At 39.9% G+C, this 13,105-nt stretch overlaps 1 protein-coding gene across 1 annotated transcript in view; it reads left to right on the forward strand.

Annotated features, from left to right (window-relative positions):
• Positions 1-6,168: 6,168 nt before the first annotated feature.
• The window catches only part of USP40 (ubiquitin specific peptidase 40), a 100,831-nt gene continuing 93,894 nt past the window's right edge, over positions 6,169-13,105 (forward strand). Inside the window, exons 1-4 of the mRNA XM_030916697.1 lie at positions 6,169-6,326; positions 7,442-7,659; positions 10,243-10,310; positions 11,539-11,652. Coding sequence (XP_030772557.1) covers positions 7,461-7,659; positions 10,243-10,310; positions 11,539-11,652 — 381 coding nt within the window. The 5' untranslated portion in view covers positions 6,169-6,326; positions 7,442-7,460. The remainder of the gene's footprint in view (positions 6,327-7,441; positions 7,660-10,242; positions 10,311-11,538; positions 11,653-13,105) is intronic.

Genomic DNA, 13,105 nt, shown 5'->3' on the forward strand with positions numbered 1-13,105 from the left:
TCTCACAGGGTCTGATGGTTTTAAAACAGGAGTTTCCCTGAACACGCTCTCTTTCTTTTCCTGCTGTCATCCACATAACATGTTACTTGTTCCTCCTTGCCTTCTGCCATGATTGTAATGCCTTCCCAGCCATGTGGAACTGTAAGTACCTTAAACCTCTTTCTTTTGTAAATTGCCCAGTCTCTGGTAGGTCTTTATAAGCAGCATGAATACAGACTAATACAAATAATATTTTAAAATACGTAATACATAAAAAATCATAAACTACAAGCAAATGAGATTTATCCCTGAGATGTAAAGCTGGTTTTAACTTTAGAAAATTAATCAAGGTTGTAGAGTCATGCTCACAGAAGCTTAACTCACAACAGCCAAGAGGTGAATGCAACCCAAGTGCCATCTCCAGATGAGTGCATAAGCAAAATCTGGTAACAATGGAATAAAATTCAGTCTTAGAGAAGGAAATTCTGACACATGCTACAACATAGATAAGCCTAGGGAACTTTGTGCTAAGTTAAATAAGCCAGTCACAAAATGACAACTGGTTTAATCATTCTACTTGTATAAGGCACCTAAAAGAGTCAAATTCATAGAAGCAGAGAGAGGAACGGTAGTTGCAAGGGCAGGGAGGAGGGAGAATGAGGAATTATTGTTTAATAGACCCCAAGCTTCAGTCTAGGAAGATGAAAAGAGTTCTAGAGATAAATGGTGGTATCGGTTGCACAGCAATGTGAATGTCCTCAATACTGCACTGTGCACTTAAAATGGTTAACATGATAAATTTTATGTTATGTGTATTTTGCCACAATTAATGATAAGATAAAGAATTTTTGTAATAATTGATCAGGCATGGTGGCTCATACCTGTAATCCCACACTTTGGGAGGCCAAGGTGGTTGGATAGCTTGAGTCCAGGAGTTCGAGACTAGCCTGGGGAATGTGGTGAACCCCCATCTCTACCAAAAATACAAAAATTAGCTGGGTATGGTGATCTGTGCCTGTAATCCCAGCTACTAGGGAAGCTGAGGTGGGAGGACTGATTGAGTCCATGAGGTCTAGACTGCAGTGAGCCATGATTGCCCCACTGGACTCCAGCCTGGGTGACAGAGCAAGACCCTGTCTCAAAAATATACATACATACATACATAAATATAACAAAAAATCAATCAATGTAATACACTAAATAAATTAAAAACGAAAACCATGTAATCATCTCAATAGGCATAGGACAAGTGTTTGACCAAATTCAACATCCATTCTATATTTTTTTCTTTTTTTCTTTTTTTTTTTTTTTTTGAGACAGGGTCTCACTCTGTCATCCAGGCTAGAGTGCAGTGGCACAATCACAACTCACCGCAGCCTTGGCTTCTGGACTCAAGCAATCCTCCCACTTGAGCCTCACAAGTAGCTGGGACTACAGGTGTGTGACACCATGTACAGCTGATTTTTAAAATGTTTTGTAGATAGGGGGTCTCACCATGATGTCCAGGCTGGTCTGTAACTCCTGGTCTCAAGTGATCCTCCTGCCTCAGCCTCCCAAAGTTCTGGGATTATAGGCATGAGCTGCTGTGCCCAGCTTATTCTTGTTTTGTTTTGTTTTGAATGCGGAAGTTCAGGACAGGCCCTTTTGGAGCTCATAAATGTTGTCACCTGTCTCATGTCACCTCTCTGCTTCATGACCCTCATACGCACAAGGCAGTAGCTGAACCTACAGCTGCTCCACCTTCCTCATGCTCCTCTGTCAGCTTCTCCCATACCTGAGACAGGGATGTGATTAGCTCTGAAAGGAAGGGTGCCAGCTTCTTCTGAAGGCCATCCACATTGTCAAGGTAGGAGGCATTGAGAACTGTCTGAGTTCCGTCCCTTCTGTGGGTCCTGGATTATCCTCATTGTCCCCACTTTACATCCATCTACCCTGCCTGAAGACCCACACTGGGGTCCTTAAGCTCCAGCATCAGACACCAAGGCCGTTTGCATGGATTGTCCAGCCAGCTCCCACCATGCCTCTGGCCAATCCCTCACCATGTATATGCATAGCGGCTCTGCTTCTCTCGCTGAACCCTGACTGCTATAGACTGCAAGCAGGGGCCTGTGGCAAAGTAACACCTTGTACACTTCTTGACTTGAAATACAAGAGGCAGAAGGGAGAGGGGAAAGGGTAGAGTCTAGACCACAGCTCTATTGCAGTTTCTGCAGGAAAGATAGATAGGGCAGGAGAAACAGTTTAGGACTGGCTAGTTTGAATAATTTCAGTGGGTTCTGAGCTACATGGGTGGCCCTTTGCTATCTCTAAGAATTAACTGACCTGCAGAGGGACACTGCATCCCCAGCAAGAAAGTGACTTTAAGATGCAGAAACATTATAACATACAGAAAATGTAAAAATACAATCAATATAGCAAGTATGCTTTCTTGTCTCATGACTAAATACCTCGCAATGGAATAGCTGTGTTCTATGCTGGGTGTATGTTTACCTTTTTTTTTTTTTTTTTTTTTTTTTTTTTGAGATGGAGTCTCACTCTGTCGCCAGGCTGGAGTGCTGTGGCACAAATCTCGGCTCACTGCAACCTCTGCCTCCTGGGTACAAGTGATTCTCCTGCCTCAGCCTCCTGAATAGCTGGGACTACAGGCATGTGATACCACACCCAGCTAATTTTTGTATTTTTAGTAGAGACGGGGTTTCACCATGTTGGCCAAGATGGTCTCAATCTCTTGACCTCACGATCCACTTGCCTTGGCCTCCCAAAGTGCTGGGATTGCAGGCAGGAGCCACTGCACCAGATCAGTGTATGTTCACCTTTTAAAGAATCTGCCAAATAATATTCCAAAGTGGCTGGACCCATGTCCCCTCCCACCACCAGGATCTCTTCACACTCACCAGTACCTGGTGTCTTTGTTTGTGTTGCTATAAAGGAATACCTGAGGCTAGGTAATCTACAAAGAAAACATGTTCCTTGACTCATGGTCCTAGAGGTTGAACAAGACACATGGCACTAGCATCTGCCTCTGGTGAGACGCTTGGGCTACTTCCACTCATGGCAGAAGGTGAAGGCAGAAGGTGCCGACACACGGTGAGAGAGAAGCAAGAGAAAAAGGAGGGAGGTGCCAGGCTCTTTTAAACAATCAGCTCTTACTGAAAGTAATAGAGGGAGAACTCATGCATTACCAAGAGGAACGCACCAAGACATTAAAGCAGGATTCACCCCCCATGACCCAAACACCTCCCACTAAGTCTGACCTCCAACACCGGGGATTCAATTTCATCATGAGATTTGGAAGGGACAAATACCTAAACTGTATCATTTGGTATTGTCAGTCTTTTTCCTCTCAGCCATTCTAATGGGTGTGTAAATTAAACTGTGGTTTTAATTTGATTTCTCTAATCACTAATGATGTTGAATGTCTTTACATGTGCCTGTTTCCCAGCTGTATACCTTATTTGGTAAATGTCTGTTCAAATCTTTGCACATAAAAAAAAAAATTGGTTTATTTTCATTTTCTCTTCATTGAATTTTAAACGTTCTTTATACATTTTGGATATTTCTCCTTTATCACATACATGCGCTGCAAATATTTCTTCCGAGTCTGTGGACTTTCTTTTTTTCCATCCAACTTTTTATTTTGGAATAAATTTAGATTTACAGCAAGTTTGCAACAAATAGCACAGAAAATCCCCATATATCCTGTACCAGTTTCTCCTATTGTTAAATGTTACTGTAGTATATTTATCACAACTCATTAACCAATATTTGATACATTACGATGAACTAAAGTCTATGTTTTCTTCAGATATCATTAATTTTTACCTAATGTCCTTTTTCATTTCTGGGATCCCATCCAGGATACCACATGACATTTAATCATTTAATCATATGTCTCCTTCACCTCCTCTAGCCTGTGACAGTTTCTTAGACTTCCCTTGTTTTTGATGACTTTGACAGTTTTGAGAAGTTCTGGTCAGTTTTTCTGTAGAACGTTCCTCAGTTTGAGTTTGTCTAATGTTTTCATCATAGACTGGGGTTATAGGTTTTTGGAAAGAACACCACAGATGTAACATCTTTTCTTGGGTATGGATATCCAATTGCTGAAGACTATTCTCTCCACTGAATTGCCTTTGCACCTTTGTAAACACTTTATTCATACAACTGTGTATCTATTTCTGGACTTTTCATTCTGTTCCATTGATATATTTATGAAATATTTGATTACTACCCTTTGTAGGACGTCTTGAAATGAGTCAGTGTTCGCTATTTTTTCTTGTTTTTCATTGTTGTTTTTGCTATTGTAGATCCTTTACATTTCCGTAAGAATTTTAGAATCAGTTTGCCAATTTGCACAAAAAAAGCCTGCTGGGATTTGGTTGGGATTGTATTGAATTTATAGATGAACTGGGAGAACTGACATCTTAAAAATTTTGAGTTTTCCAATTCATGAACATGTCTGTTTATTTAGGTCACTCACTGAAGTTTTGTAGTTTTTAGTGTACAGTCTTTCACATCTTTTGTCAGATTTAGCCCTAAGTATTTCATATTTTTTATGCTATTTTAAGTGGTATTTTCATTCCAATTTTCAATTGTTCATTGCTACTACAGCTGACCCTTGAATAAAGCGAGGATTAGGGGCACCAACTTCGTGCAGTCAAAAATGAGTACAGAACTTTTGACTCCCCTAAAACATAACTACTAGTAGCCTACTGTTTGCTGGAAGCCTTGCCAATAACATAAACAGTCAATTAATAAATATTGTGTAATATATGTATTATATGCTGTATTTTTCTTACAATAAAGTCTGCTAGAGAAAAGAAAATGTTAAAAGTCATAAGGAAGAGGAAAGATCTTTACTATTCATTAAGTGAAAGTGCATCACCATAAAGGTCACCATGCTCACTGCCTCCCATTGACTGGGCTGTTGAGGAGGGGTGGGGTGGGGGGGGTTGGTCTTGCTGTTTCAGGAGTGGCAGAGGGGGAATTGTTGGAGGAAGTGGAAGGGGAAGCAGGAGAGACAGGCACACTCAGTTTAACTTTATGGAAACACATCATAATTATTGTCTGATAGTTTTGCTTTTTCAATTCTTCAAAAATGCTTGAGCTGGGCACAGTGGCTCACGCCTGTAATCCCAGCACTTTGGGAAGTTGAGGCGGGTGGATCATGACGTCAGGGGTTGGAGACCAGCCTGGTCAACATAGTGAAACCCCATCTCTACTAACAACTACAAAAAGTTAGCCGGGCCTGATGGCGGGCACCTGTAATCCCAGCTACTTAAGAGGCTGAGGCAGGAGAATTGCTTGAACCTGGGAGGCAGAGGTTGCAGTAAGCCGAGATCATGCCACTGTGCTCCAGCCCAGGCAACAGTGCAAGACTCTGTCTCAAAAAAATAAAAATAAATAAATAAATAAAAATGCTTGCATACAGTACTAATCCTTCTTCTACTATTTGCTTTACTTTCAATGCCCATATCATAGAAGGGTCCAAGTTGTCAAAGAAGTCAAAAGCAGTCTTAAATTATCAGAATCCTTCTGCAAGACTGTCTAATGTCAATTCATTTTCTGACAGTGCTTCTTCTATATCTTCTTCCTCATTATCTAGTACTGATTCAAAAGCACTCATCTCCATCAAATCATCTTCTGTTAATTTCTCAGATGTGGTATCTATTAACTCTTGAATTTCTCCAAGATCTAGATCTTCAAACACTTTACGCTTTTTTTTTTTTTTTTTTTTTGTGCCATATCCACAATCTCTTCCATGACTTCCTTGATAGGCTCTGTTGTAAATCCTGTTAACTCATACACAACATCGAGACACAGTTTTCTTCGGCACTAATGTATTGTTTGGGGCTTGATGGCTTTCACAGTTTTTCTGTAACAACATGGGCCTCTTCAATGGTGTAATCCTTCCGGGCTTTCACGATATTCTCCCTGCTGAGATGCTCTTCCATAGTGTTGACACCCCTTTCCCTAGAAAATCGTATGTAATGAGCCTTAAAGTTCCTTATGACTCCTTGATCTAAAGGGTTAATTTTTAATAATCTTAAAAATGTGAACGAATGAGTGCTCCCCTGCTCGAGTGGACCCGCGAACTCACCAGCCGACTTGTAAGGGAGCTCACCTTTCCCGCTCCCGTTCCAGTTTCCAAACTCTTGGAGCAGAGGAGCTACATTTCCCATAAGGCCCCGCGCGAGGGGCCGGCGCTCCAGCGGGGCATCCTGGGAAGCATAGTCCACGATCCATAAATCACTTTCTGGAGACCCGCCCTCGCCAACATGGCGGCGCCCAGTTGGGGCGGGTTGGTTCGCTTCGCGTTTTGGCCAGGGCGGGGGTCTGGGCTTTAGGCAGTAAGTGCGGCTGGCGGCCGGGGATCCTGGGAGGGACGTGGGAAGCGTAGGGACAGTGTTGGTGGCACAGCCTGAGGAGGGCGAGGCGAGAGGCGGCCCAGGCCTGCCCGAGGACGCGGCGCTCTCCTGGAGTCGGGACAGTGGTCTCCGGCCGCGGGCACCTCTGCCTTTTCGCGCCCCTGGGCCTTTGATGGCTTGGAAGGCCCCGGCCTCGGCCGGCCGTAGGAGTTGGGAATTCAGGAATGCAGACAGCGAGCTCGAGGCCAGACTCTCGAGTTGTGTTTTTTATAGTTTTCTTCTGAGGAAAAGAAAAATAATTGCATTTCAGCGCTTCCTGTCACTTGGCAACTATGCTAGGCGCTTGACGTTTCTCATCTCCAAGTGACCCTCCGCCACACCCTATGTGAAACCTTGGGGAAGTCACCTAGGCCCCCACCCCTAACGATGGGATTAGTGGATACATATTGGAAGGCCTTTAGGCTCGATAATTTTAACTGCAGTCTTCCCCGCCCTCCGCCCCCCTTTCCCCCTCCCCTGCCAGTGAACTTCTTCCGGCCTAACAGCTTCGGGACTATGTACTAAACTGCTCTTAAAAAAAGTTAACTTGATCCGTTTAATTTAAATGTCATAATCTGGTATATAGTACTGAAGAGTGTGACAAACAGATTTTAGTGAGTGAGTCTAAGAATCTAGGGTTGACTTGGCCATTCCAGCAGTGGATTAGTTGTGACAGGTTTTCTTTTTTAAAAAAATTAGTGATGTGAACGTGCCTTTTTAAAAAGAGCTGTTACTTATTTTGGGCCAAACCCTGTACATTAAGTGCCCTTCTTTCGTTATGTCATTTGACAGTTTAAATGACCCGAGGAGACAGATGGTATCCCATTTTACACATAAGAAAACAGATTAACATATCCAGGGTCACACAGGTACTTAGGATCCTGACAGGGATGAAAAAAGTCTAGATCTTGCTGCCTCCAAAACCCAACTACTGTACATAGAAACAGTAGTCCTGTGTTCTAAGAAACAACAGAATGGACTCCCAAGTGTAAGGTAGGGGGATTTGTGGAAAATTTATTTTAAAAATAAAAGCATTTATATGTCACTTTTATTTTAAGGGTAGTATTTAGTTTCACAATGTTTGGGGACCTATTTGAAGAGGAGTATTCCACTGTGTCTAATAATCAGTATGGAAAAGGGAAGAAATTAAAGACTAAAGCTTTGGAGCCTCCTGCTCCTAGAGAATTCACCAATTTAAGCGGAATCAGAAATCAGGGTGGAACCTGTTACCTCAATTCCCTTCTTCAGACTCTTCATTTCACACCTGAATTCAGAGGTATGCTATCTTACATACGTTTGACTAGCAATATGTACCATCTTCTTTACATGTAATTAATTATGCAAAATCACAAATGGACCAGTTATCTTAAAGCTATATTCTACAGTATGTGTTTATTGTTGCAAATGTAAGATATAAATTGGTAATTCCCTCTGCAGAGAAATGTGAAACTTAAATATATCCTGGGTGATTACAATAATGTTTAGTAGAAAAATAAAAAAGCAATATATTTCTTTTTAATTCCTATAATTTGAAGTACAACATAACGACAATTGTCATAAAGTATCAGTCTTCATTATTGTCACACTGTTTGAGTTTTAAAATTTCTCCAGAACAGCAAATAGTTAAGCCAGAGTTATCCAAACAATTATATCTACCTTTTGGAGTGGGGAAGGGTATCATATTATTTATATGGGTCCACAGTCGTTCATACATATGCATTTCTGAAATCTGGAAAGCTTACACCCTTATCTGATCTCATCTGAACTTGTTTGGCTTCAGAACCAGACCTGGTGTGAGGCTATGTACAGTTTTTAGTTGTCTCATGTGGGTGAATATTCATACATTCATTACAGGAATATTAATCTGTTTGATTAATGGAAACTGTCCCAGACCCTGCTGGGAATGTAACATTTTATATATGTATATAGACATATATATATGTGTATATATAAAAAACACTTTTTTCATATTATCTTTATAAAGTCTGGAAATTCTGAATTCCAAAGACCCAGAGATTTTAGGTAAGGGATTGTATCCAAGAAACAGACCCACAACTCAAATTAGCTAAATTTGAAAGGGGGATTATTATAAGAATATAGGGGATCTCAGAAATCAACTGCAAGAAGCTAGCCTGACCTTATTGGACCCTTGATTTCTTGCCCCTGTTTCTCTCTATATATTTCTCCCATATCCCATCTCTGCAAACCAGCTTCCTCCACAAGGGTCCTAGGAGCTGTGTTCCCATGGCCTCAGTGTGAACATTACTTTGCCTTCACCTGGCCCTGATGGGGGTCCCCAGCACTACATGGCTTTGTAGCTCAGCTTTCCACAGTGTCTCCATATTAGGAGGACAGACAGCCTGACTCATCCTGTATCTGGTTTGCCATGTTCCTCTTCTGTACTACCACCACATTTATCAAATCTTTGTGGTTCTTCTGTTGCTTCTAAGCTTAGACTTCCTGCCTCCAGATATTTAGTAAATATTTACCACTGTTACCTTCCCAGGAGCAATTTAATGGATTGGATTGCATGTGAGATTTAAGTGGTACCTCTTAGCCTTGACTCAATCCCCTCCATAAAAATATCTCCCTGATGCAATCAGTAATTCCACCACTAGAAATTTCCAACACTAATAAGTAGATTCCTAATAGGGATAACACTTTTCCAGGTTTTAATATAGTTGAAGTTAAAGGACAACTTGAAGTAGAAACGTAGCCTCAAAGGGACTGAGGAAGATGGTCAAGTGTAGGGCGGGTCATGGAGAGTACCATTAGGCAAGAATAGTACTGAGAGTCACAGGCCAGCTTCCTCTCCGGCGAAGGGGATTAAGCACATGATTTGACATCTTAGTGCACAATGTACACTGCTTTTATAGCTTAGCCAGAATCCTGATGCTGATTGACAGGGAGGTATAATTTGGAAAGGATAAGGACTGTCAGAGAACTGGGGGAGAAAAATTTTGGAATAGTATTTTAAATAATAGGACTAGATTGGGTTCCATTGTACTCCATTACAATGTAGCTGAGAGTACTGGGAGATTATCATAAAAGTTCTTGTATGGTTTTGTGCTTTAACTTGTAGGTTTGTAGTTCATTTTTGCCCAGTCCCAGCACTTAGAAAGAATATAACGTTCATTAACAGTAAGCACTAGGGCAGCAGTAGTTTTTCAATAGGAGACACATTTATTCCATTCCTTGTATCCCTGGAGTATATCAGAGTTCCGCAGTAAGAGTTCCTACCTGGGCTCAGATACAGACTTCTCAAAAGATTCAAATGTGCCCCATTGGGTGGCACATCACCTAGATATTGGGTGATAAAGAAATTCTGAAATTTAAGCACATGGGGTTGCCAACTTCTTCTTTTTCCAGCTAAGACCACTGTCATCTGTTATTACCTTCAATACGGAAAAGACATTTTCACACCAAAAAAAAAAGGGCATCTCAGAGTAAAAGGGGATCCTTCCCACGAAAGGATGGTTGTTAGCCTTACATGTGGCAGGAAAACTGCAACACTACTGTATTTCCCAAGATTCCTTTTGGCTTTTGGGACCTGATGCCATAGACAGTGGGAAGCCATGAAAGATTTCTGATGTTACTGTTTTTAGTTTTATGCATAAAGATTATTTTCCTTTCCTAGAATTAGGAAATGCTGAAGCCTTAGCATGCCACTTTATTTTCTTAGAGTCACTGCTTAAAAATGTTACAAGAAAGTAAAGTGTATAGAGTAAAGGTATAAATATTGCCACAGTCATATTTCTGAATCTACTTGATTTTACTTAAAGGTGGTCTTGGCTTTCTAAAACAATTTTTTAAAATGAAATAATGTCATTTGCATCTCTGATTCTACCTTTTTGTTTAGAAGCTCTGTTTTCTCTTGGCCCGGAGGAGCTTGGTTTATTTGAAGATAAGGATAAACCTGATGCAAAGGTATTACATCTATGGTTTACTGGGGGTGTTTTAGAATATTCAGGACATTTTTTTTAAAGAAGGAATTAAGTGACTTGTTTATAAAATAGTAATTTTATTAATTATCAAATATGATCTTTTCAGAAAGTGATTTGGCTTATACCTTATGGGTAATGGAATTTTACTTCCGAGAAATAATCACTTTTCCAAGTACAATACTGCTACTACTTTATAAACATGTAGCTCTCTTTACTATGCTTATTCTTTCTTCTAGTGAAGGAAATATTTGCAGAACATCCACATTAGCTTCCCCCAGAAATCTATTTAAAGCACTTTTTTTTGCAACAATAGCCACCCCACCCCCCCCAAAAAAACAGAGACTGGTATTCTTTTCATTTGGTACTCTGGAAATAAATTGAGTAATGAGTTAATTTATTATTTTGTTTGTTACTGTGTTGATATTAAAGTGCAGATCTAATCATGTTCCTCTCTGCTTAAACATAACTCAAAAGTTTCTTACCACGTTCAGGCCCAAATTTGTACTTCTTAGGAGTCTTTCATGATCTAGCCCAGTGCTTCTCAGGCTACCTGTATGGCAGAGGACCTGTTTTTGTGTATTTCTTTTTATTCCCAATCTATTGCAGATTAGCACTTTTATAGTATATGATAAAAATGCCATGGGAATGTCAAATTGCCATTACGATTTCTAAATACTTATTCTCCTTTCAATAAAGTCTGGCCTACAGACAAGAGTCCAAGCAACATTGCTCAGTCTGCCCCAGCCCTCACCACATCAAGTAAGGCAGGAACTCACTTGGAGCCAGAAGAAAGTGAGGCAGGGTGTGCTGAGAACTCCAGAGTGAGATACAGTATTGTGCCTGGAAAATTTCTACAGAGGGGGAAATTATGTGTATCAGAGATATTTTAGAGAAATAATGGACTATTAGAAGAGATTCAAACTACTGTCAATCTGTAATCAATTGAGTGGTTTATTAGGACCTATTTGAGTTTTAATGTTTATCTGAACCATATCAAGGTAGAAAACTCCAAATAACTATTATATTTTGGATTGAATTAGAATTTTCACAGAAGAACTGAATCATAGTTAGTTTTTCCCTTATAATAGGATATTCATAAACTTTCTTCTGAATGAACTGGGAGATACAAAAAAGCTAGTATGCAGTTGTTTTCAAAAGCCTCAGTCAACACTTAAAGAATTCATTTAGAAATGTGTTTGTTTCTCATTCAGGTTCGAATCATCCCTTTACAGTTACAGCGCTTGTTTGCCCAGCTTCTGCTCTTAGACCAGGAAGCTGCATCCACAGCAGACCTCACTGACAGCTTTGGGTGGACCAGCAATGAGGTATGAGGGTCAGCTCTCTAAGGAAGAGTTCCAGCAGTAGAGGAAGGAATAAGGCTGCTTCAATGTTATCTAACTTCCTTTAATTTTGTCGTAGGGTCTCAACATACTGTTTGAATGTTTTCTTCTCACATTACAAAATTACAAGCCAGAAATATATATTTTTAGACACTTGCTGTATACAGTATTTTATGAATAGCTATGATTTGGGGCTGGGGAGAAGATTAGAAAAACAGGGAGAAGTACAAGAGCTGATTTTTACAATTTCTACCCTAAGAGTCTCTATGTAGTCTGGTTGAGACACAACACCTATTACATGGAGATTACCTACCATTTATATAGAAAACTGTTGATCAGTTTTTTAGTCTTTGACCAACTGGATGTAATGGATCAATTACATTGTAAGTAAATTTTTAAAAATTCTGTGTTGTGTGCTTTGTGTTTGAATCCACATGTTCTGATTTGAATGTTTGCTTCAGTCAAAAAAGTGAAATGGTTCTTGGCAAATCTTTTTATTCTTCCTGTCCTGACTTTCTCCTGACCTTCTCCATTTTCTTTATGAATCTTGTTGTATATGTGGGCTTTCTCTCACGTTCCTGTTTGAGTTCTAAAAGGAATTCTACTGTGTACAAACACTACACACTTGTCAGCAATGAGTAAAGGTGCTTGTTGCAAATATTGATGAGCTGTTAGCTATACAAATCCAAACAAATCCCAATCTACCATTTTTACATGGAATAGATGGATGTATTCCTGCAATGACAGGTATAGGCAACTATCATAGAATTTAAAGAGCAAACAATTGGAATAGTGTTATATTGACTTTAACGGTAAACTCTGCAGGGGGGTCTCTCTAACCAGGAACACTCCTTAACTAGGTGATACTAACTATGTGATTAAGGAGGTAAGGCATGGACTTTGAAGCAAAATGGGGAAATAATACATTCCCTAAACAAGTATGTTAAATTTCTGGTGTAGGGCTGGTACTTGGGGTTAATCCCTTTAAAAAAAAAACCACTATATTGAGATATAATTTACATGCCACAAAATTCACTCTATTAAAGGGTTTTTTTTTTTAGTGTATTCACAGAGTTGTTCAACCATCACTAAAATCAATTTTAGAAAATTTTTACCACCCCAAAAAGAAACTCCATACCCATTAGCAGTAACTTTCCATCCCCCTCAACTCAGACACTGGCAACCACTGACCTCCTTTCTGTCTCTATAGATTTGCCTATTCTGGACATTTCATAGAAATGGAGTGATCCAGTAGGTGGTCTCGTAACTGTCTTCTTTCACTTAAGGTACTGTTCTCAGGGTTCATTCATGTTGTAGTATGTGTCGATAACTTCATTCCATTTTATTGCCAAATGAGATTCTATTGGATAGATATGCCGCATGGTTTTTGTTTTTTTTTTTTAATTTAGTCGTTGGTTGATAGATTTTTCTTTGTTTT

This window comes from Rhinopithecus roxellana, chromosome 14, assembly GCF_007565055.1.
Source record: "Rhinopithecus roxellana isolate Shanxi Qingling chromosome 14, ASM756505v1, whole genome shotgun sequence".
In the NCBI taxonomy this organism is placed as follows: domain Eukaryota; kingdom Metazoa; phylum Chordata; class Mammalia; order Primates; family Cercopithecidae; genus Rhinopithecus; species Rhinopithecus roxellana.